General features: G+C 37.9%; 1 protein-coding gene across 7 annotated transcripts in view; it reads right to left on the bottom strand.

Moving 5' to 3' along the window:
* MYO16 (myosin XVI) overlaps positions 1–27,015 on the bottom strand; it is a 773,187-nt gene that overhangs the window by 397,439 nt on the left and 348,733 nt on the right. For all 7 annotated transcript variants that reach the window (XM_054249238.2, XM_017970444.5, XM_078347436.1 and 4 more), the window contains exons 5-7: positions 22,808–22,916; positions 14,924–15,048; positions 3,074–3,199 (exon numbers count right to left, since the gene is read on the bottom strand). In XM_054249238.2, coding sequence (XP_054105213.2) covers positions 3,074–3,199; positions 14,924–15,048; positions 22,808–22,916 — 360 coding nt within the window. The remainder of the gene's footprint in view (positions 1–3,073; positions 3,200–14,923; positions 15,049–22,807; positions 22,917–27,015) is intronic.

Genomic DNA, 27,015 nt, shown 5'->3' with positions numbered 1-27,015 from the left:
AAACCTTCCATGCATATAAATTGATATTCAAATAAACCTGTTTCTAAAATATAATTTCCAAAGTGCATACTAAATGATATCTTTGTGGTGAACAATTTTTAAAAATAATTCTAGATTTCATATACTATTTTTCTCGGCAAAATAATTGAGATGTAATTTACTCAAAATCTTCTATTATCATACATTTCTCAGTTTTTTTTTTCTTCAGTCTGAGTAAAAGAAGAACATCTTGGTTTTGGTGTCTCCTATTCTAAAACAAAAGTCTCATCTACACTCAGGATTTCCAATCCAATTTTACACCTAGGTCTGGGTTGGTTGCCTTTGTCCTTTCTTTTGGGGCACTCTGCTGGACAATGGGCTACTCAAAGTCTGTTTTTCCGGGCATGCATTTGAGTGGAGACACTATTTGAGTAGGCTTAATGGAACAAAGTAGCAGAGACACATGATCTTCAGATACTTTCCCTAGTACTAACATGCATCAAAAGTTAGAAAATAATTAAAGGCACATCTAGAGAAGCAGAGGATAAAGATAATGTAAACACTGGCCTCTTCTGAACATTGTACATGGCCATTTCTGGAAAACTTTGGTTCAGATATCTGTCTGTGCCAATCTAGCAACTGTCAATGGATCAGGACACGTGCTGACTGATGATCAATACACACACGAGGCATTTGCCTTCATGATTCTCAAAAACCTGCTCAACTAAGTAAAGCTCTCCCCTATCTACAGATGCTCATGGTTCTCAATAATTGGTGTTTCTTAACTCACTTATCATGAATAAATGATGAATGCTAGAAACCTAGCTGGCACACTGGAGAAGAAGCAATAAAAACAATCTTAATTCCTTTGTATCTGACAAAGCAAACGTGGCTCTGAATCAGATTTCTCATGTTTAGTTCATGACTGTGTTTCTCTAGTTTGAAAGAACATATTTTTTAAAAAGTTTGGGAAATTTTTCGAATGTGACAGGTAAAGGCAAGTAGTAACACCGATAGCCAGTAATTCCTTCTGCCTTATCATTCGGTGATGCCAGTGTTTTAAGCCTTTTAAGGAACAGGAACCTCTAGGAAGCTTTCTGAAAGAAGTAGATTGGGCTGATGTTCCCTCCACCACTGCACATGGCATGTCTCATGTGTGGCATTTATGTCAGTCATTAAAGAATTTTTATTGTTAAATCTAACCATATAAATTAATTTAAAAATCCATTTTCATCATTCAAACTCATTACAGATTTTTTACACATGACACACACTTTATCTGACTGATATTGTGTCTCAATTCTTACTATATAATATAGCTTTATTAGAAGCATAATTTCCTGGCAGGGCATGGTGGATCATGCCTGTAATCCCAACACTTTGGGAGGCTGAGGTGGGTGGAGCACCCGAGGTCAGGAGTTGTAGACCAGCCTGGCCAACATGGCAAAACACTGTCTCTACTGATTATAGAAAAAATTAGCCGGGCATGGTGGTGAGTGTCTGTATTCCCAGCTAGTCAGGAGGCTGAGGCATGAGAACTGTTTGAATCTAGGAAGCAGAGGTTGCAGTTAGCTGAGATCACATCACTGCATTCCAGCCTGAGCAACAGAGTGAGACTCCTTCTCAAAAAAAAAAAAAAAAAAAAAAAGCTTCTATTTCTGCAGAGCAGGGTTTTTTATGGGCCTCTGGGAGGTCTATGCCTAGCTTTCATGGAGAGGTCAACTTCTGAAATTGTAGGCATACTTTTTGTGTCTATGCATTTCTGGAAAAAAGGTCAGTAGCTTGATCTGATTGCTTGAGGGATAAAACTTCTGATTCTAAACAGATCTATTTCTTTCTGCCTTGGTCATTACAGCTTCCAGGAGGTGGGAAATAAATATTTAGATTCTCCTTATGAGTCAGGAAAAACTGATTACATTTAGACACACTCAACATGTAGAACCAAAGATTTCAATAGATACATTATAATAGAACAGTTGCAGAAATGTATACTAATTTCCCTGCTTTTCTAGTGGGTTTTATGTGAAGATAATTATAAATTAATTTTATTTCTTTACCAAGCTTTACAAGACATTAAGAAATTAGTATTTTAAGAAGCAGAAACAGCTACTTTAAAATACACCAACTTAGATTTTCTTCCTGTTCCTCCTTGCTAATTACGACAATAACCCTGGAAACAGCAAGCAACTCAGAAAGAACTGGCAGAGGAGATGGTACAATGGGCTGCTCAGAAATCTAAAAGGATCATGATGAAATATTATCAGCAAATACAATGAACCAATGGGACAGCCTCCAAGCAACTGATACATTCCTAAAAACACACAACCCACCAAGACTCAATCAAGGAGAAATGGAAAGCTGGAACAGACCAGTAACAAAGAGATTGAATCACTGGCTAGAAGCACAATTCAGGGGTAGTTAGCAGACTGGTAAATATATTTATTGAATAAATGGATCTTTTTTCCACAGAAAGTGCTGTCAAAACACTGTTCTTGTTAGTTTGAAAGAACTTCCCCAGGCAATATGTGTTTTTCTAATGTATGTGAAATGCAAACCCTTTCAATTCTTTTAACTGTTACACTACTGAAATTCTATGACAGATTATTTTACATAATGATTAGTCTCTAAGAGATCTAACTTACTACAAATTTACTAGATGTGATTGTTACCCCAAAATAATGTTCTGAGTTGAACACATTTAGCTTAAATCTCCATATGCATGTAAAACTAAGTTACTTTTCATACTCTTGCCATGAACAAAATATTAGCTGTTGAAAACACAAAATTGTTACAGATTCATGAAACTGCAAGTTTATGAAGACTATAGAATATAAAAAATATTTAACTCCATATTATAACAAATGTTTACAGATTTTGAGTATTTCTCCAATGATCTGACTACAATGTTCAGATACATAAAGAACACATTTTGGCATGCTCTTGTTTACGCATTTTCTTTTAAGCCCAAAAATATTTATTTAGCAAGAAGATGTAATTAAAAGTCAAATTTCAATAATGATTATCAAAATTAAATATGAAATTATTCATTAATTATGTAAAATGATTTTTTAAAGAATTCAGAAAATCACTCTACCTGACCATATTTGGCTGCCAAATGGAGGGGAGTCCAGTACTGATCATCGACTATGTTGAGGTCTCCACCATGTTCCAGAATAAGAGACACCACCTCCTTGTAGCCGCTCGCACACGCCATGTGCAACTGCAGCGAAGAGACATCTTATTATTCATTTTGTTAAAGTAGTGATATTCATACAGTTCACTCAGTGGTTTAAAGAGAGCTACTTAATGAAATATTAGATCTAAAATATAGAGACCATAAAAACAAAAGAACATGTGATTTTATTTATTTGGTCTAAGTGGGTGTAATTATCAGTCTTTGAAAGGATGCTTATGGTTATTGTTTTCCTTCTTCCTCTGATAGTGTGCACTTTTTCATTTAACTCCCATCCCCCTCAAAGAGCTCCTTTTCAATGCAATCTGAATATTTCAGAATATAGAATAGAATAATTGAGAAGTTTGCCACTTCTTGTCCAAGGGTAAAATATTTACTGGTTAGCTCTATATTCTAAGCATTGTACCTGGTGCTATAGAAGGTAATTCAAAGAATAACCACAAACAGGAAATGTGATCAGTGTGATGCTTCTGTGTAAAAGGCACAGGAACACTAGAAAGAATTAACTAATCCTGGCAGGCTTAAAAATGACTATGTATCTACCATTGTAACATTCTCCCAGGTTTAGTTTATTTCTTTTTAAATAATATTTTTGAGGCAGGGTCTCTCTCTGTCACCCAGGCTGAAATGCAGTGGTGTAACCATGTCTTACTGCAGCCTAAATCTCCGGAGTTCAAGTGATCCTCCCACTTCAGCCTACTGAGTAGCTGGTGCTACAGGTGCATGCCACTAAACTTTTTTTTTTTGGTAGAGATTGGTTTTTGCCATGTTGTATGTTGCCCAGACTAGTTTTGAACTCCTGAGGTCAAGCAATCCATCGGGCTTGCAAAGTGCTGGGGTTACAGGCATGAGCCACCATGTCTGGCCCCAGATTAGTTTTTTAATGAAATCTTAAGTTTAAAAATACATGCTTATGAACAATAATGATGAGATCAGGGTTTGGAGAATTTTTTACATTTTTCAGGTGAGGGAATTCCTGTTTCTAAGGTAGCAGCCTTTATTTCTATATAAACTATCATCACACTCAAATGAGGTTACCAAGTAACTACCTGATTTATTTTATAAACATAAGGATTAGGAATAAGAAACTATCAGAAAAGAAAGGAAGAAACTTAAAAGTGGTAAAATCAATGTACCTTCTAGGTGTGATGGCATGGAATTTTATAGCCCTGTTCCATTGTGTTTTTATTACAAAGACAAGATTTAAAAAGGTTTATTAAATGTGTACGTTTGATAAAATTTAACAGAAACATTTATTTTTATACCTTTGGACTTAATTATGCTCTTCAATCTACAGAGTGTAAATATATGTTTATACATTAGAATAAATATATTCATCGAAATTAAGACACTCATAGATTTTGCCATACTTGCTACATACAAAATTAATCTTAATATTCTAGCAAACAGTCTCAGGAATGATGATATATCCACAAGTATTTTAGAAAATATAATTTTATATACTTGTTTTCCTAGAGAATTAATCTATTCATCTGCTTCTAAATTGATTCTACATTATTTGAATAATCAGTAAATAATTGGCAGTTACTCTGTGCTATATGCACTAATCTGAATCTCAGAAGATGCTAATTTTTACTATAAAGAAGAATCTACAAATGGAGTCAAGAATGAATTCATTTTCTGGTTAGCAGTTGATATTAATGATGTCAAGTTCACAGGGCCAATCCCTGCAGGATTAGATTTGTTTTCCATACAGCAAAAATTGGCTCTTCTAATTTAGAACTTAGTCCAACCCTAGGCCAGTTATCACAAGCACAGCTGGGACAGAAGATTAGAATCCTGGCTCAGTCACTAGAGACTCTATCCAAAGTATTACTACCAGTGATCTTTGTGGAGACTGGCAAATTTACTTCTAGGTAATCCCAAAACCAAATTAAACAAACAAATGAAAACCCTAATTGAATACTTTGACTTAATCACATGAGATAAGCAACTTTTTAATTATAATAAAATAGCAGGAGTTAAGGGTATTATCTTGAGTCTACTTGCAATCAACTTCTGAATCCATAGGTAAACTGCTAGCCTCTATGGGATATAGTTTCTCATCACTAAGAACATGTTAGACCTAGAGTTAAAAGATTTTTTAAAAAACAATAATAACAAAAAGTCTATTTATAAAATGGAATTTATGCTCCTACTACTTGTCCTGACCTTGACTGGAGGACGTCAGGTGCCCAAATGTAACAGTGTTGGTCACTACAGTGTCTCAGAATATTCCTCTCCTGCTACTTTAAGAGGTCTTGTGAGAAACACAGAGGTGGTTATCATTTCTGCCATGAACTAACAGTAGCGTATTTGCAAACACTTCCCATCAACAATCACAATTTGGAAATCACCCATCTAGCTACAAAGCAGGACAAATGGCTGGAGCGGCTGCTAAACTATTAGGTATAAAACTCATAAGTTATTCTTCCAATCTTTAGAATCTGTGATATGATTGTTGCCCTTATTTTGCAGAGGGAGAAGCAGTGGTTTAGAGTTTAGGTGATTGGTCTCAGGAAGCAGCATGGTCCCTGAGATCGGAGGCCATGTTCTCCAGCCACCAGCCTTCAGATTTTAAATAGCACAGAAGAGTGGACATGTAATGAGGCCAAGCCACAAGGATAACACTACCATACTGAAGCTCCTAGTATATCTTGCTTTCAAAACATCATTTTTGTATGTTAATATAATTTTTTTCTTCTGTCACCCACTTCTATGTCCCTGACTCTCCAACATACTGATTTTATATTAACATTTTAGTCTCTGGATGATACACAATATCTACATGATTATTTCAGCTTTCCCATGGCTCTCCATCAGTGCAGGCACAGTCTTGTTTGGTAAATGTGGCATGTTGCCTCTTGGTATGCTTAAACCATCACCAAGTCCTAGTGTTTTTAAGCTATGCAAAGGACAGGAGCATCCCAGGCTCCACATTTGGGAGTATGAGTCCACTCTAGAAGGGATCCCCTCTAAAACTTTGCCCCTACCCCAACACACAGTTACCCAGTGTGATACAGGCCTGGGTGAAGACATGCAATAGCGTCATCGGTAATTAGAACATCTTCTTTTTTTATGATCCCATATAAGGATAATTTTTCATTACATCAGGTCTAAGCCCCCAACACTGCGGCCAGTTCATATTACAGCATCTCAGTCACTGATAGTGTTAATTGCTAGAAAACATACTACAGACTACCAATTGTTTCTGAAGTTTGAGGTTTTCCATTAATTCTTCCAAATAAATGACAGTTCTAATATTTGAAAAACAGTACCTCAAACCAATATTTATAGAAATTAAAATAAGTAGCACTATCATTGTTTTCAGTGTTGGTTTTCAGCTGAATCAATTGCTCCAGACAGGGTTTAAGCAACACAGAGCAAATGTCCACAGATGAATACCAAGATGGCCCTGCCTGGTTTAGGAGAAACACACTCTTGGGCCCTTTCAAGCATCTATTCAAGTAAAATCCAGAAATCTTTTTCTAACTTTAAATTACTTTGTATTTATTTTTCAGAATTTAAAATGTGAAAATATAAAAAGATAAAAGAAACTGACAACCCGACTTTCTGGATAAATGCTTCACTTTTCAGATTTTGATGATTTATTTCTATTTAATGATGCCACTCACTTTATAAAAGTAGAACCCTCAAACAGCGCAATAACAAGAAAACAAATAACCCAATTTAAAAATGGCCAAAGGACCTCCACAGACATTTGTCAAAAGAAGATATAAAATTGGCTAATGGGCTCATGAAAAAAATTCTCAGCATTACTAATTATTAGTGAGTGCAAATTAAAACCACAGTGAAATATCACCACATACCTATTAGGATGGCTGTTCAAAAAATGACAAGTAAGTGTTGGCAAGGACTCAGAGGAAGGGGAATATCTCTAGGTTACTGGTAGAAATGTAAGCTAGCACAGCCATTATGGAAAATGGTATAGACGTTTCTCAAAAAACGAAAAATGCAGCTACCTTATGATCTAGAAATCCCACTCTGGTATATGTCCAAAGGAACTGAAGTCACTAAGTCATAGGGATACTCATACTTCTGTACTCGATGCAGCACTAATCATGATAGCCAAGTTCTGTGTTCATCAACAGGTAAAAACATAAATAAAATCTAGTATATATACATAATGGAATACTATTCAACCTTAAGAAAGAAACCCTGTCATTTGCAACAATGTGGATAAAACTGAAGGACATTATGTTAAGTGAAATAAGCCAGGCACAGAAAGACAAGTACTGCATTATCTTGCTTTGATGTGAAATCTAAACAAGTCAAACTCATAAAAGTAGAAAGAGGAATGATGGTGGCCAGGGACTGGGGGAGGGGAAGAGAGAAAATGAAGAGTGAGTTGTTGATCAAAGGGTTAAAAATTTCAGCTAGACGGAAGAAATATGTTTTGAGATCCATTGCATAGCAGGATGACTACTGTCAATAAAACATGTATTATATATTTGAAAATAACTAAGAATACATTTCAAATATCTCAACACAAAAATGGTAAGAAAAGTGGCAGATAGGTTTAGAAATGTTTTAATTATTTCACACTGTACACATATATTGAAACATCCCATTGTACCCCATAAATGCATATAAGTATTATCAATTCAAAATAATATTACAGAAAATGGGAATCACTATGTATTTGGCCATTTATTTCATTCAAATATAGTGAATATTTTCCATGTTGTTGAATGATTTGATCACTTAAAGACTAACTTTGATGGAGAGCTCACTGTGTATAAACTAGACACAATAAACTGAGTGATCAACATGCATGGTCTCCTTGGACTGGCTATCTTGCAGTGTGGCAGTCTTATTATTCCAGTTTAAAAAATGAGAAGATTATAACTCAGAGTTTAAGAAACCAGCACAAGTCACAGCTTGGAGGTGATGGAGCCTTCCAGGATGAGCATCCAGGTAGGTCTATCTGGCCCCTTCATCAAGGTGCTGTTGATCTTCTAAACCCCAGATTTTAAGGAAAGCATAGAATACAATTCTACAGATACATTATCACTGATGGGCTGATTCCTAATTGTTGGGTATTTACGTAGTTACCATTTTTTATGCTGTTTTTAAAAACTATTTTGTCAGTGATTATTATATATGTCCTTAGTGATTTCTTTCTGGTAAATCCTGATTCTAAAATAATAAGCACTTTTTCAAGTTCCTGTGGCATGTTGCCATGCTGAGTTCTACAATGTACCAATTTACCCACAATCCAGCAGTGTATGAAAGAATCCATTTGTACAGCCCCTTAGCTTTTCTGGTCTTCACTATTACTTATTTTTAAAATTATTTCAAATAATTTGCATTTACTTAATTCCCAACAGTGGTCCTCTTTTCATATACATAGGTTAGTTGTATGTTTTTCTTTTGTGAATTGACTCTTGTTATTATTTTCTAGTAAGATGTCATCTTTTTATTAATTTCCATGAACTCTGCATATTTTGAAGATATTAAAATTTGACAAAACCTATTACAAATATTACTCTCAGCAAATTACCTGTTGCCTCTTAATTTTGCTCACTGTCTAATACAAAATGTTAATTATAATTTCTGACATAATCAAAGATATCAACGTTTTTGTGTTTTTTTCTCATATTTTTACATCTCAAAGGTTTTTGCCACAGGCTTAAGTCTTTTCCACATGTATAACCTGGAAAATATCAGGTAATTGTTTTTAATTATCTCACCCCTGTATTTGTGCATCTGATTTTTTACTAATCTGTATGTAAAATATTATTATAGATTTCCACTGAATCTGGTCTTATTGAAGCTCTGTGATTCCTGCCACTCTAAAGCTAGAAGATCATGCTGAGGCTCATGCTATATTTTAATAAAATCTATGTTAGGAAGAAATGAAAACTAATCTTGAGAGCCATTCAAATACCTCCTAGGTGCAGTCAGGATTGTTGAACAATAATTTCAGGTCTTCTTCATCTACTGCATCCTAACACTAACACAAGATTTTTATTATCTCAGCTTTGACTGAAGTATGAAGATAATACAAATCATATCCCAAAGTGAGACCATATACATACATTGGAAAATAGTTGCCCTAAAACTGCTCAGATGACTTTTGAACTCTACTTCGAGACTGAGGGCACACTAGGTCAGAAATTAAAGACAAAATGAGAAAATAATGTTGCACAATTTTTAAAGAGCGCTCTTAATGTGTTAGGAGTCCACTTTCCCTTCCCACTGTGTGTGGGTGGCGGCATCAGGGTGGATGTGAATTCCTCTCAATTTTATGTTAGAGAGAGGCTGTAGAGACCAATCTGAGAAGCTACATGTCCTGAGCAGTTTGGTGGACATAGAAAAAACTGGTTTTGATTCTTGCATGGAAAAAAAGGTAAGAGATGGGCTGGTGTACCCATGAAGCCATGGTCATTTCTAGTTCTATTTTAGGGGATGCCTCAGGGAGTAAGCACAGCTTAGGAGAGAAAATCTGGAGTGTCCTCAAATTCCTGAAAGCTGAGTGAGCATAAGGGACCGTTTGGAAGAGTGCATCACCCAGATCTGGTGCAGGCTAGGGCTTCCCCACGATGATGGTGTGTGGGTGGGATTCAAAACATCCCCGAATTCTCACAAAAGAAGACTCAACTTCTTGGTCAGAGAGCTAGATATCATCTAAAAAATAGTCAATTAAAAACGTTGCTCTCATTGCCTCTCCTCTTCCCCAACGTTTCCCTCCTCCTTTCTTCCTCTTTTTAACTTCAGTGGAGCTTAACAAGGGACAGAGAGATGGAGAAAAGTGGCAAGGGGAAAAATAGTAACCCATGTCCACCCTCTCTTCTATGGACTTCCCAACCTGGTACAGCACGAAGTTGGGAAAGGATTCAAGATTTAACTACTCACAGACCCTAACACCTGAGCCCATTCGTCCCTGCAGGATTTGTAGGTGAAATTCAGGGAGATTGCAAACTTGGGTGAGAAATCACTTTATTTTCTTTGACTCTCTACTTGAAATTTAGTAGATTATTCAACAATGAGCAGAAAAAGCACACCTGTGAATGACATCATCAATAAAAGTCCTGACATTTTCATATCGCTATTTTGTTGAAGCAAAGAGCTCTAAATAGAATTCATGGTCAATGACACCTTAAATCATGGTAATTACCACATCTCAGTGAAAGGACATAGAAACACATGCGTTATATATCACACATTTACTATTATGATTACTCTATTTCAACATAATTTGTTTTCCATGCAGCATTTTTTAATCACAGTTTAAACAGTATTTTGAAAGGCGATCCATGGGTTACACCAAAGGGTCACTGGGAAGCATCACACAAAAATTCAGTAACTCCTAACTTAAGTTGACAGTTTTAATTGCAATATGGGACCTGACGGTTTAATTTGAGGTTGGTTTATGACGTAAAGTGACGACATGTATTCTTTAAAAATAACCATAAAATCAATGGCTGTCTCCATCCATAAGTAAAGGATGAACCAGCATTACCGAAATAAAGGTGACAAAAATAAAATCGCCTGATACTTGCATCTCTTGAATACTTTTTTCCTAAGAAACTGAATAAATAAGCCTCAGGGCCAGGTGTAACGTATCAAATGATGTGCTAACACAGTAAATAATAAAATGACCATGTCTTCATAATATATATGCTAGCTATCACATTAATATTTTCAAAGACTATATTTTTAAACTCATGAATTCATGTTCATATACTCTATAAGATGGTGTTTATTAAAATTTTATCATTTTCTGAGGCTTCTATTTACTTTAATAAGAAGCTAATGTAAACTAAGAGATCCCTTTTAAAAAGAGATATGTTATTTTTTTGTTATTTTGTTACATATTCTAATAAAGGAGGTAAAGATAACCCCAAACCCCTCTTATTAGAAGTTTATTCCCATTGAGCCTTTTGGTGTTAGATCTGTTTTGCACACAGCAATTTAACAGTGTGAAAAATTATGCCTAATTTTCAACCACAACTGACATTCCAATTCATGTATGGAAATCAATCTGTGAAAAAAAGTGTCTTGTCATCCTCATCTTCACAATAGATAAATACACTACAGATCTTACAGAAAACACAAGGAAATGACAGTCATTAACATAAACAGACTAACCAATTCAGACATGTGAATCAAACCAAACCTCATTCTATTAAATGCTGTAATCTTCAAGGGACAGCATCCTAGCCTTTTCGTCATTGTTACTTCATTGTTAAAAGCTCAAAGATGATGACCACAAGATTTGGTTATTTTTAGAGCAATTATTTGCAACATTTATGCTCTCTGTTCGATAAAAAGGTCACAAGGAAAGTCAAAATTGAAAATGATAGCAATTTATTGCTCTGTATTGATTGTTGCAATAGCTTCTCTACTGAAGTGTGTATGCTCTTTTATTTAGCAGTGGTTGATCTATGCATTGGTTTTTATTTAGCAGTGCTTTGGTTTTTTTTAATATGAAGTTGTAATATATTCTACCATAATATGTCAGGCATTAATTCATTACATGCAATACATGAATTATGAATGAAATAACTCACTCCAATCAGACTTTTGACCCTACCAGTCCAGTGAAACTGTCCTCCAGGAGAAAGTCAATGTCCTCCAAGTCTTTAAGTCCAATAACCAATTCACAACTCCCATGAAACTGAGCACTTAGCAGTATTCGGTCATCTATCCTTCCTCCTTCCTCCTCACATTTTTCACTTGGCTCCCAGGATATTTCATCCTCTCGGTTTTCCTCCTACTTTAGTGCTTGCTCCTTCTCATCTCCTTTCTGGAGTCTCCTCTTCTTCGTCTCCATGGCTTGGTACCAAATTTCTTTCTTTCTGCATATAAGTAGTAACTTCACCTAGTATCAAAGCTTTCAATATCACATACATGCTAATGTTCCCTAAATTCTTTCTTTCATCTAGAGATCTAGATTCCAGACTCCAATGTCCAACCACAAATCCAACAGCTCCATTAAGATGGCCGAGAGGCATTTCAAACTTAATATCTCCAAAATTGATGTGATTTCCTGCTCTAGGTTTGTGTCTTCTTCAGCCTCATCTCATTTGATGCCAACTCCATCACCCTGGTAGTTTAAGCTAAATACTTGGAGTCATTCCAAAGCCTCCCGTTTATCTCACACAACACATTTATCAGGAAGTCCAGTTGCACTACAATGCTACCGCTGATGTCTGAGCCACATCACTGACGGCCGAGATTACTGAGAAAGCCTCCTAACAAACCCTCAGCTTCACCCCTGCCCTTTTACAGTCAATTCTTAACACAGCATCCAGAGGAGGTGATCCTTTTGAAAAAGAAGCAGGCTCATGCCCCTCCTCTCTTCTGAAGTTTCCATTGTCTTCCCATCCCTTGCAGAGTCATAGCCAGGGTCCTCATATCACCCCATAAAAGCCTGTGAACTGGTACCAGCTGTCTCTCCCTCCTTGCTAACACTGCTTCAGCCATAGGAGCACCTGCTGTTTCTCAAGCAGACCGCACTAGCCCCTGACAGGGCAGGAGTTTCATGCTTGCACTTATCACCCTCAACTGCAGTGCTGCTGCCTCACAGCCACACACCACGCTCCCTCTTCTTTTAGGTCATGGGTCAAAGCATCCTTGTTGGTTGGCGGTTTCCTGTCTATCTATCCAAAATGGCAACAATATGACCATTGTGTCCCTGTCTTGTTCTTTCCCTTGCACTTATTACTAGCATACTATATGCTCAGCTCACTTATAGTGTCCATTATCCACTTTCCCAACTGAAATGTGAACCCATGACAAGCATGTGGCCAATTATATTTCTTTACCACTTTAGAATGCTTTGCCGTTTGAATGTCTTATTTTTCAAAACACTCTAAATATGCTTTGCTTTATTTTCTTATGACAGTTTAAGATGTTTTCTAAAGTTTACAAATTCATAAATATTGATTTTAGAAGCCAAAATTTAGGAAAGTATAATTTAAAATTTTTAGAAGCCTATGCAATTATCAAATTTTAAATTTATAGTTTCCTAAATTTTACCTTCTAGAATATTTATAAATTTATAAACTTTTTTATAACAATGTAACTCTAAGTCATAAGAAAAGAAAACAACACATTTTTAGACTGTGACCATCCAGAGGTCACAGGCACTTAATCTGCATTTAATAAATGTACAAATGTATTAGATCTCAAGGGAAAGTTTCAGACAACAAAACTTTTACCTATTTAGTTAAAACACTTTCCTCATCAATTGTCTTCAATCTCACACCATATTTTCTCCATGGGAGAAATGAATCACTGCTTTGCAGCATTTCTCTGCAATTCGCCCTTCAGATCTTCAGACGTTTCTTTTCCTAGGCTAGTTAACTTTCTCTCATTTTTTTTTTCCTGGGTCTTACATTTTTTATGTCATCATCAATTTTAACCTCCACATACCCAGGTAAGTTTTATGGGTCAGTAGGACAAAATTTTCTTATTTTGGTGATTAGACATCAATTATATAAAAATTAATTCGAATTTATTAATCTTTTAATAATTTATTGCAACAGCGCTTGATAGCAATAAAAAGTAATGGCAGGAGTTTGCTTGAATTTAGAAATTCATTCACCAAAGTCATCCAGAGTTTGTTTTGCTGAATACTATATGAAAGCATGCTCCTATAAGTTACATTTCGAAAATGACATGGACTAAATAATGTATAAAAATTATCTTAAATTTGTACAGAAAACAAACAAAGGAGGAAGGCTTGAAGAAAATATATCAATATAGGGAGATTGGTTTTTCCCTGGGGAGTGGCATAAGTATTTTGTATTTTTTCCTTCCAACTTTTATTTTAGGTTCAGGTGGGTACATGTGCAGTTTTGTGACATGGGTAAAGTGCATGTTGTAGGGGCTTAATGTACAGATTATTTCATTACACAGCTGATAAGCATCCTACCCAGTAAGTGGTTTGTCCATCCTCACCCTCCTCCCACCCGCCACCAGGCTCTGGTGTCTCTTGTTTCCTTTCGTGTCCCTGTGTATTCAGTGTTTGCATTGTACATAGGAGAAAATTTTCCCACATATGAGAAAAAAAAAAGACTTTAGTATAAAATCTGGAAAACTATGAATAAAGTCTGTAGTTTAGTATAGTTAATATGGTACCAGTGTTAACTTTTTAGTTTTGATAAGTGTACCATGGCTGTGCAAGTGTTGACATTAGGGGAAGCTCTGTGAAGGGCATTTGGGAACTCTGCACTATCTTTAGAATTTCTTGTAATCTAAAACGATTTTGAAATCAAGGTGTCCTATGTGAGATCCAAACACTGAATATACATGGACACAAAGAAGGAAAATGTTTTCTGATCTTGTGTTAATTCTCTAGGATAATGGCCTATAGCTGCATCTATGTGGCTATAAAGAACATGGTTTTGTTCTTTTTACAGCTGTATAGTATTCCACTGTGTATATGCATGATATTTTCTTTGTCCAGTCCACCTTAATGGACATCTAGGTTGAATCCATGTCTTCGCTATTATTAACAGTGCTGCCATGAACATACGCATGCATGTGTCTATGGTAGAGTGCTATATACTCCTTGAGTAGATACCCAATAATAGGATTTCTGGCTCTGCAGTTTTCTTCTTTGTCTACTTAGGTGCTTTCTAAAATTTCTACAATTGGCATGTATTACTTTTATTATCATAATAATTATGTAAAGGTTAATTGAAATGAATTCTACGTTTTAGAAATCAACTTAAATTATCTATTTAAACAGTTTCTGAGTCAAATATGTTAACTTACCAGTGTGACTCCTTCATCATTTTTCTCATTGACATTGCCTCCAGATGATAAGAAGTGTTTGACATCTGTTAACATACTCATTGGTCTCTGAAGCTTCATCTGGCGCAGTGAGGTCAAATCCACTCCTGTGGGGAGAAAGAGCCTTTCAACCAGAATGGAGAGATACTTCTCAGTTCCTGGGGGTCAAAACCTAGCTTTATCATCTATTCTTTCAAAGTGTTCTTCTTTTAAGCTCCTTTTCCACTTTAACATTCATTCAAAGAATTGATTGTTTATCTTTGCACATATTTTATTTCCAATTATAGCCTTTAAAGAACATAAATTGTCTCTTGTTATAAAATAGATGATGCCTTATAATGGAAGGTTTTCAATTAATATCAGTTTTAGTGTAAATCATCGACACACATTAGTCAAAATATTTTAAAGTACTTAAATGGAAACAAATAACAAAGATACAGTTCTTGATCGCTATGATTTTTCTGGCCCAAATATTTGCTCCTAAAGCAATTTAGTATTCTGGAATAGAAAAATAAAAAAGGCTTTAGGCTGGGCTCAGTGGCTCACACCTATAATCCCAGCATTTTGGGAAGCCAAGACAGGCAGATCACATTAGGTCAGGAGTTCAAGACCAGCCTAGTCAACATGGCAAAACCGCATCTCTACTAAAAATATAAAAATTAGCTGGGTGTGGTGGTGGGTGCCTGTAATCCCAGCTACTCAAGAGACTGAGGTAGGAGAATTGTTTGAACCCGGGAGGCGGAGGTTGCAGCGAGCTGAGATTGCGCCATTGCACTCCAGCTTGGTCAACAAGGGCAAAATTCCATCTCAAAAAAAAAAAAAAAAAAGAGAAGACTTTAGTACAAAACCTGGAAGACTATGAATAAAGTCTGTAGTTTAGTATAGTGCATATTGTACCAATGTTAACTTTTTAGTTTTGATAAGTGTACCATGGCTGTGCAAGTGTTAACATTAGGGGAAGCTCTGTGAAGGGCATTTGGGAACTCTGTGCTGTCTTTAGACTTTCTTGTAATCTAAAATGATTTTAAAATCAGTTTTTAAAAATGATGCATTAATTGAACATTTCATGACTATTAATGTTAACAAAGATAACTCACATTGAGTGCAGAATCCAGTCCGACTTCACCCAGGTGGATAAGTGATGCACACACAGAAGGCTGGGGTCTCCTAAAATCCTGTCTATACCTCTACTCAGCATGTATTTTAAGCTGAAATTTCATGATGTATCATCTCCATAGTAGCTTGTGTCTTTTCATTCATGTGTCCCCTGTTCCTAGCATTGGTTCCTGGATAAGATAGGTATTTACTAAGGAGAACTAATTCATCTTCTTTTAAGGGAAAAATGATAATGATGGTGATACCTCCCTCACAGCAAGTGTTTGCTATGAACCAGCCACTCTTCTGAGCTCTCTGTCTCTTAACTGAGTTCATCCTTGCAGCAAACACTGAGAGAAAACCTAGCACAGTGGACCCAAGAATAAACCCTGGATTGATGTTCCTGAACATGCCTGTTTACAGTTTCCTTCCTCAGGTTGACTCTGCAAAGGTTACTCAACCTGTGTGAGCTTCAATGTGCTTAGTCACTCAGTTAATAGTTCATATTTTTAAGGTGTATCTCTGTAGCAGAAATCACATCAAACACATTGCATATCTGGTATTTTTTCTCCCTTGGGGCACTTTAACTCTGCCTCACGCCACAGCTCCTCACTGTTAGTGCCGGTGTTAGTAACAATGACTACTTGTGCCAATGTGGGCAAGTAACTCATCTCTGCCTGTTTCTTCAACTGCAAAATGGCGTTGATAGCATTTGATTCACCAGTTGCTATGAGAATGAATGAAAACACGTAAAACATATGAAACGTATTTAGCTTGCAGTAAGCACTAAATAAGTGATCTGTGGTTACTAGTCAGCCTTCTGACATGTGTTTTCCATGCCTCTCATTTAGGTGTGCCATATATTATCACTTGATAATTTAGGAGTATTGACTAACCAAACAAAATAAAGCCACATGCAGTATTTGAATAATGTATCTTGTTCCAAATATTCTGTTCAAAGCTAATCCATTTTAGTAGAAAAATGAAATAGAAACACCGTGACCATTCCTCACCTTCTGAATTATGGACATGTCATTTTAGAACTAACATTTCCCTTCTAGAGTCATTTGAGGTCTGTAAATCAGCTAAAACTGTCACGTATTCTGACTTTTAGGATTATGAAATTTCATGTGTGATTTTATTTTGGCAAATATTTCTCAGATGTCAGCCGTCAATTTTCCATGAAGTAGCTGAAGAATCTGGTAGTCACTGTAAAGTCACTTTGTTAACTTTTAGGATGTTACAATGTCTACTAAAGTTGTATGTGAATCTCTTAGATTATTGACGTATTTAAAATGGAGTGATAAAAACAAAACAAGATTAAAGACAGGACACAAATTAAAAGAGAGATAAGACATCATTCAATCATTATATTAAGAGAAAAAAATCTGTTTCTGGTACCTGTTGTGAAGGTATCACAGGGGAATCTTATTACATTGCATTCTAATATCTTAAAACTTAATTTTGAATCAGATATGATGCCAATTGAAATGTGACTTTTAGTTTTTTTAATATATTTTCAGGAAAGTAGCCCAAGTCACTTTTGGTTAATATAACACAACAGAAACTCCCTCTCTTCATTGTCAAAAAGGTTTCTTTAATGCTCCAGAATAAAACCAACCAAGATGGTTGTAGCTCATAAGTCTATTTCATAATGGATAACGGGTCCATTCCCATTTTCTGTGCAAAATGTAGATTTTCATATTGTTTTCTGAAAACAAATTAATGGAAGGTCTGTTTAAATCTATTATTTTGAAATAAATTTAGTAATTTATTTTAATGTAATAATTAAAAAAAAAAAGAATTTACCTGAAATCCACAAGGTATTACTTGTGACGTTATTACTGCCTGGTTTAATTTGATAATATCAGTGGATACTTGTGCAAAACTAAAATTACATCAACACTACAAGTCAATCTGAACCCTAATTTACCTTTCCTTAACCGTCCCTCTTATGGTAATATTGTTTTTGTAAGAGTTCAACTTTTCATTTTCTCTGTTTACATTAGGGCTACTCTTTGCTATTATTATGACTGTTTTATGACTGCACTGAACTCATGACTGCGTTCTCTCGAGTTGTGGGAGGATCTGTGTCGCCTCTCTTCTGTGGCTTTTCCAACCTTCTGGCCTGTGCTTATGCTACTCCCCCTGCCTGGGTCAGACCACCCTGCTTGGTTTCTCTAGGGTAACCCAGCCCCTCACCTTCAGCCTAGTGTAAATGTCACTTCTGTGACGCTTCCTGTAGCACTTGTAAGGAAAATCATATCCTTCCTCTTGGTGTTTTTACAAGATCTGCATATGGCTTATTTTTATTCATTATCATATGCCATTGTATCATCATTTGGTCATGCATAAAACATCATTTTTGCCCTCAAAAAGGAAGGAAAGCTAAGCAGGCATTTGCAATTCACTATAATGTGACCTATCCCATGATTTTAGCATGGGATCCTCCAAGGTCAAAGAACTTCTGCTAACCCAAATTTTTATCTTCTATTGTAAGCATTCTAAGAGATGCAAGGAAGTAAAAGAGTTGAGCAGTCAGATAAAGTAGCTCCAGCAAAGAGAAATAAATGGGAAGGGTGTTGCTACCCTCTGCCCATTCCCTTCTCCCAACCCTAAAAGCAGGCATGACTTATGGCCATCTTACTCAGTCATGCAGACTGTAACCCAGACTATGCATGATTTTGGACAGGCTGGTGCAGGGCCAGCATTTCAACTAAACTGCCTTAACCAAAGAAAGTCACATGACATTCGTATACTTATTCATCTGGGAATGAGAAATGAAGGGGAAGAGTTAAGACTGGGGGCAAGAAGACTGGTTTTGTAGGCTACTGTAGTAATTCAAAGTAGAAAGACCAGCATGTTAATTAAGGCAGTGACAGTATGATTTGAGGTCTGGGTGGAAAGATATCAAATAAGTAGAATCCGTAAGAATTGGTGAGAATCAGACACAGGGACATGGGAGAAGAAAAGTGATGTTCCCAGTGATCATGGTAAAATACGAAATATAGAAAGTGAAAGGTGAAGGGACAATAATACATCCCATCGAGACACGTTACTTCAAACTATCTGACACTCAAGTCGAGTTACTTAATAAAACTGCATATACAGGAGTGAAGGTCTTGAATGATAATTAAGCTACAGGGATATTCTTGAGACCCGACAGGTGGTAACAACAGATGCAAAAGGATTGGACAACCCAGGAACAGCATGAGGAGAGATGGAAGATCCTCAAAGACAAAGCCTCAGGAGGGACCAAATTTTAGCAATCTGGACAGACACATGAAGCATCTGAAGGAAACCTAAGTAGAAGCTCAAAGAGATGAAAGAAAACTGTGGGAAGATGGCAGGAGAGAGAATGTTCCTAAGAGAGTGCACCAAGGTCACTGAATGTCCAAGAGAGACGAGATAATAAAAAAGGAAAGAAAAGCAGTCACTGGATAGAAAACTATGGAAGGTAAGAGCAATTGTTGCATGGGCCTTTCCAGTGGGTTTGTAGGTTTAGAAGCTGAACTGCAGTGGGCTGAATCACAGGACACTAGGAACTAAGGAAAATAAATTTGGGCTATGATTGACAGAAGCATGGGTTTGAAAGGAGGAAGAAAAGACAGTGAATGGTGATGTATGCAGAGCCAACTGAAGCTTCTGGTGTCTTTCAGGAACACGGATAATTCTACATGTGTGTGTCTAATGTATATATTATTCTCATTTTTTGTCCTGGCTCTCTCTCCTCCGGCTCTCCATCGGTGCCTTCTTTCCGTGCTGGCTCACTTTATAATCGATTGCCTCCCTTGCATGCCAGCTGGTTCTCCTTGCACTGGGGATCTAATATTCATCAAATGCTCAATCAGCTCTCTGTGGTTGTCTCATTTTCCAGCCTGCCAGGCTCAGGCAGTGAGCCGAGGTTAATTGCTGTCCCTGAGTTTACAGCGTAAGTCAGTGGTGACAGCACAGTTAGGACTCGTGACCAGCGATTTTCCATGTAATCGACTTGTTCATGACGTTGCTGGCCTCCTCTGCCACATGCATCCTGATGTGACAGGTGATAAGTACTTGGATGTGAAACCGCACGACGCGAAATGAAAACTCCAGCATTGCAACCACCTCTTATACACAGGCGATGCTGAAATACCCAGAGCCAAACAATAACAAAAATCTCATCTTGAAATATTAGGAATTTCTAAAGACATCAGCCCACTCTGTCACAGTTGATAACTACAAGCCTGTACCAAGCAGAGGGCCAGAGAATAAATCAAATTAGACAGTATTTACTGGGAACTACGGCAGATGATGGAGATAGTGGAAGAAGACCCACATAAGCAGAACCAGACTGTGAATGAAATGAGGGAAGAACAGATGGATGTGAAGGCAGGGGCCAGAGCGACTGTAGTGACAAATGGAAAACAGAATTAAAAATTTAAGAGATATTAAATTGAGTTTGCTGCAGCAAATATGTATTTTACCAGCTGACTGTGATGGCCATAGTGGTGACATATTTTCTCCTAGTCATTTAAGAGTTAGTACCTTTTTCTTGTCTGTTTTGTTTTGGTTTGGTTTTGGTTATTCATTTTTTAAATCAACTTCTCAAAGGAACACATTTATTTTATTCTTTACACAGGATATAAGATACTGATCTTGGAATACTAAAATTTCCTATTAAAATGCCGTAATGAGTTGGAGAGGTTTATAAGCAATGTGGGTGCCTTTGCAAATAAATATAATTTTATTTTCTAAAAGAAACATTTATTACTGTAGCTTTTAAAAAATCAGAAAAACAGAAAACGCAGGAAATAATATAGAACTGGCACAGCTGAACAAAACATGGTCAAGTAATTTTTTAAACTTTGGCATTCCTACTTTATTTTATTATTATTATTATTTTTTTTTTTGAGACGGAGTTTCAATCTTGTTACCCAGGCTGGAGTGCAATGGCGCAATCTTGCCTCACTGCAACCTCTGCCTCCTGGGTTCAGGCAATTCTCCTGCCTCAGCCTCCTGAGTAACTGGGACTACAGGCGCGCACCACCATGCCCAGCTAATTTTTTGTATTTTAAGTAGAGACGGGGTTTCACCTTGTTGACCAGGATGGTCTCAGTCTCTTGATCTCGTGATCCACCCGCCTTGGCCTCCCAAAGTGCAGGGATTACGGGCGTGAGCCACCGCGCCTGGCCTTACTTTTTTTAAACCATTTTACTGCAGTAGGTCCAACCTACAGAAACTGCACTTATTTATAGTATACCACTTGATGTCTGTAGATAGGTATACATCCCTGGAACCATCACCATATTACATGCCATCAATATATCCATCACCTCCAAATTTTCTCCCACACTCTTTATTTACTGTTATTTTTACTATTATATTTGGTGATGAGAACACTTGACATAAGAACTATAATCTTGGCACATTTCAAAGTATGCAGTACAGTATTATTAACTATAGGCACCATTGTGCCAAGTTTTTCACCTAAATTCAAAATTGTGTACCACATGTGAAGTCTGGCAAAGATCCAAATAATTAACTTCCCAACAGCGAAGTCTGCGTCACTTCAAGCTTCAGTCCCTTTAGAAGTAATGGAATCTGCCTCCATCAAGGCACAGCTAACAAGGCTTGGAGAAAGTGAGAGAGCGTTCCCACAGGTGACAGTGCCCAGGCACGACTGAGCTGGACAGTCGTCAACCGAAAGACTGCCCACCTGACCCAGCCTGCTTCTGCCTGAAATCCCCACTTGGTGACCTTCAGCAGCTGGCCCACGCTCACATCATCCCCATGCTAACCACACCTAGCTTGCTTTCACAATGAATGAGACTATTTTAGTTGAGAACTCACTGCTGCTAAGTACTAATTATTGTTATTCAAAGCCATCCTCAGAATGAACCTTTCTCAGGAAAGCAATCTGGAGGAGGCAGAGAGCACAAGGGAACAATGAGGCAGATGTGAGGTGTCCTTAGAAGCAAAAAGAGTGTCTGCATAAGCTCCATGTGGCTCTTACAAACTGTAAACGTTTCTCCGGCCAAGGGTCATTCTTGAAGGAATTAGAATTTCTTTATTGTTATTTACACCTAAACAACAGGGGAAAAACGGAGGGGCATAATTCTTTAGTTTAATGCTATATTGGGCTCAGGGATTCTCATATCTCCCCCTTCCCCAAGGCTGCAGTTACTGATGGAATTATACGCTGGCTTTGTATAATTACAAATCCTTTGTCAGTGAATGCATTTAGGGGCTCAGTCTCATCTTCTCAGGCGAGCATCATGACCATGGGGCTTTCTTCTGATGCCCTCTGTGTTCTAAATGTCACAAAGAGTGGATTTGGGGATGATATATACATTGCCCTTGACTTACACCCTCACTTCCTTGCCTATAATTCTGGCTAGGACCACCTGCTTCTAAGAGAATCCACTTCAGATTACCTTGCTCTCAGTAGCTCAAAATTCAATTGTGTTGGTTGACTTCCCTTCCCCTCCCAGGGGAGAATGGATTATAATTACAAACCCAGTCCCACTAATTATGGACTTTATATGCCTGTTAAAATCTCCCTTGGTTGTTGGCCTCTAGATTTCTGCTGGCTTGCAGAAAAACCCAGCATTGACTAAACCACAATGCAGTGCAGTGAAAGCAATAGAGAGTTGAAGGGAAGAAATACCATCTCCTACACCACGTGGGGAACCACGCCCATTGGAAATCATGTAAGCAGACCTGTGAAAGTGAATACACACTGACAATTCTCCCAATCTATTTCTTTCTGTGGTTTTATAAAGTTCTGCCTACCGTTTTCATCCAGATAGGTCAGCAGGATAGAGCTGGATTCTGTCCCTTCTACAGCATAATCTAATGGGATATTTCCATTCACGTCCTGGAGAAGGACATTGGCTCCAGCCTAATAAAAAGAATAAAATATAACATCATATATACTGTTCAAATAAAAAGCAGATTAGGAGTTTCACTTCACTCTTAGTTGGGAAACAGATGCAGAAATAGTTTACGGTAGAGAGCACCCTGAAGAATAAGGTAGGAAGCTCAAATTATTTTTTAAGACAAATATATTAAATGATTTGTGGAGATGAATGTTCTGAAAACCTTCCACTGACCCTTGCAAAACCTTGGCCCCAGCTACCTTTCCCCACCCCTTTGCTAAACCCACGATCTCTAGTCAGTAGCTGTAAACCCACGCCTCACCTCTGCTCTGGCTGCCCTATATTCAGTCCTGTTTCTAATATAATAGAAGTGTCTGGTGCCTTCAAAGATTCTAAAATAACTCTTCAGGAAATAAGCTGAACTTTGAAAACTCTATCCTATACAATCTTTAACCTCCTTCTTCTCTACAGAAACTCATCTGGGAGGTCTCACACTACAACATTTTAATCAAGGCCTGAGTTAAAGACTACAGGTTGATTTTTCTCTTTCCAGAAACTGGTTTCTAACAAAAGGCATGATCTACAAACCTCGGGGGGCTGACCGTATTAAATATGGCTACTCCACGTTTTAGCTTCCAAGGGCCCTTCATCAGCATAGCACCTCTGAGTGTTCCTGTTCCACCCCTTGTCCATCTCAGCTTCAATACAACAATAGATTTGCTTGCACTCTTCAGAAATCAGTCACATGAATTGTCACCATTGCTCCCACATTCCCTAATGAGCTCCATAACATTTATCAGGCATGGCCCACACCATTTCTTTTAGGGCATGGCACGAACATATGCCCATCGTCCAAGATTTCCCACATACCTCTCGGTAACATGTCATTAACCTCAGGCCAGACAAAGGAAAGATTTTCCCTGATCCTTTTACAAAATAGCATTCTGTGTTGCAATACTAGTATAGTTCTTATTCTATCCCTATTTATGACTTTACATAAAATATAATTCACAGTCAAAATTTTATATGTTAACATTTAGAGTTTTTTCTACTATTCTTTATATGCAAAGTGATTTTCTATACTTTAGCAAGTACGTACAGATTTCCAAACAACTACTCCAAATATAGTATTTTTAAAAACCCAAAGCAAACAAAAAAGTAGCTTAACGTGGTAAAATATTTGATATCTTAACATTTTCTCCCCAAATAAGTTGAGTTTCTTACCTCACCATATTGAGTGTACTATGTTATATTTTCTATAACCATGTAAAGATATTACTTCATCTGAATAGAGCAAGTCATATATTTCAGATTTTTTACTTACCTAAGGATGATTATAATTTTAAAAGGTCCTCAAGACTTCAAATTATTTGTTAGTATGTTTAGTTTTAATTATTCAGAGTTTGAAAAAAGAAAACCCTTACTTCAGGCATATTCTTCAGTAGACTTTGCTAATGATTCTTTTCCTTTAGTTTCCAAACTACAGGAATAAGTAAGTTCCTTACGTTCCTGTGAGGAACATGGCTGTGCTTTGGTCAAGGATAGGCCAAGGTAAACATCCAGAGTGACTCAGTGAGTTTACAGCACAGGCCTGTAGCCATAACATGGGAGGGCCATGCCTTGTCCTACGTCACTGTTGTCTGTAAAACACATAATTGCCCTGCTGACACTGTACATGTGCTGTACTAGTTCATTTTTACACTGTGATCGAGATAAACCCGAAACTGGAACAAAAAGAGGTTTAATTGGACTTACGATTTCACATGCCTCGGAATCATGGCAGAAGGCGAGAGGCCCTGCTTACATAGCGTCAGTAAGAAGAAAATAAGGAAGAAGCAAAAGCAGAATCCCCTGATAAACCCATCACATCTCATGAGGCTTATATACTATCGCAAGAATAGCATGGGAAAGACCGGCCCCCATGATTCAATGACCTCTCCATGGGTCCCCCCATGAACACGTGGGTATTCTGGGAGATACAATTCAAGTTGAGATTTGGGTGGAGACACAGCCAAATCATATCATTCCGCACCTGGCCCCTCCAAATCTCATGTCCACACATTTGAAAACCAATCATGCCTTCTCAACAGTCCCCCAAAGTCTTAACTCATTTCTACATTAACTCAAAAGTTTACCATTCAAAGTCTCATCTGATATAAGGCAAATCCCTTCTGCCTATGAGCCTGGAAAATCAAAAGCAAGCTAGTTACTTCCGAGATACAATGCTGGTATAGGCATTGAGCAAATACAGCTATTCCAAATGGGAGAATTTGGCCAAAACAAAGGGGTGACAGGGACTATACAAGTCCAAAATCCAGCAGGGCAGTCACATTTTAAAGTTTCAGAATGACCTCCTTGGACTCTAGGTCTCACATCCAGGTCATGCTGATGCAAAAGCTGGCTTCCCATGGTCTTGGGCAACTCCACCCCTGTGGCTTTGCAGGGTACTGCCTCCCTCCTGGCTGTTTTCATGGGCTGGCATTGGGTGTCTGTGGCTTTTCCAGGTTCATAGTGCAAGCTGTCAGGGGATCTACCATTCTGAGGTCTGGAGGATGGTGGCCCTCTTCTCATAGCTCCACTAGACAGTGCCTCAGTAGAAGTCTATGTTGGGACTCCCCACATTTGCCTTTCACACTGCTGTAGAGGTTCTCCATGAGGGCCCCACCCCTGTAGCAAAGTTTTGCCTGGGCATCCAGGTATTCCCATACATCTTCTGAAATCTAGACAGAGGTTTCCAAACCTCAATTCTTGACTTCCGTGTACCCTCAGGCTCAACACCACATAGAAGTTGCCAAAGCTTGGGGCTTCCACCCTCTAAAGCCAGGGTCCGAGCTCTGCATTGGCCCCTTGCAGCCATGGCTGAAGCAACTGGGACACAGGGCACTAAGTCTCCAGGCTGGGTGGAGACAAAGCCAAACCATATCATTCTGCCCCTGGCCCTGCCAAATCTCATGTCCACACATTTCAGAGGGTGGACCTGTTCCCTCTAAACAGCATGTGGACCCTGTGCCCAGCCTGCAAAACCACTTTATCCTCCTGGGCCTCTGGACCTGTGATGGAAGGGGCTTCCCTGAAGGTCTCTGACGTGGCCTGGAGACGTTTTCCCCATGGTCTTAGAAATTAACATTAGGCTCCTTGCCTCTTATGCAAATTTCTGCAGCCAGTGTGAATTTCTCCTCAAAAAATTGACTTTTCTTTTCTACTGCATCATCAGGCTGCAAATTTTCTGAACCTTTACACTCTGTTTCCCCTTTAAAATGGAATGCTTTTAACAATACCCAAGTCACCTTCGAATGCTTTGCTGCTTAGGAATTTCTTCCTCAACATACCCCTAAGTCATCTCTCAAGTTCAAAGTTCTACAGATCTTTAGGGTGGGAGCAAAATGCTGCCTGTCTCTCTGCTAATACATAACAAGGGTCACCTTTGCTCCAATTACCAAAAAAGTCTTCATCTCCATCTGAGACCACGTCACACTGGACCTTATTATTCATATCACTATCAGTAATTTTGTCAAAGCCATTCAACAAGTCTTCAGGAAGTTTCAAACTTTCCCACATTTTCCTGTCTTCTTCTGAGCCCTCCAAATTGCTCCAACCTCTGCCTGTTACCCAGTTCCAAACCTGCTTCCACATTTTGGGCTATCTTTTCAGCAACGCCGCACTCTACTGGTACCAATTTACAGTATCAGTTCATTTTTATGCCACTAATAAGGACATACCTGACACTGGGAACAAAAGGAGGTTTGATTGGACTTACAGTTCCATATGGTTGGGGAGGTCTCCAAATCATGGCAGGAGGTGAAAGGCACTTCTTACAAGCAGCGGAAGAGAAAATGAGGAGGAAGCAAAAATGGAAACCCCCAATAAACCCATCAGATCTCATGAGACTTCCTATCATGAGACTAGCACGGGAAAGACCGGCCCCATGATTCAATTACCTCCTCCTGGGTCCCTCCCACAAGTGGGAATTCTGTGAGATACAACTCAAGTTGAGATTTGGATGGGGACACAACCAAACCATATCAGGCATACTTGCACCCAGAGAAAGACAAAGAGAGAGCCAGAACTGTCTGTCTTTGCAGTTGGACAGAGGGTAGCCAGGACACAGCTCTGTTTGCTCAT

The sequence above is a fragment of the Callithrix jacchus genome, chromosome 1 (genome assembly GCF_049354715.1).
Source record: "Callithrix jacchus isolate 240 chromosome 1, calJac240_pri, whole genome shotgun sequence".
In the NCBI taxonomy this organism is placed as follows: Eukaryota; Metazoa; Chordata; class Mammalia; order Primates; family Cebidae; genus Callithrix; species Callithrix jacchus.
This window is presented reverse-complemented; position numbering and strand designations above follow the sequence as displayed.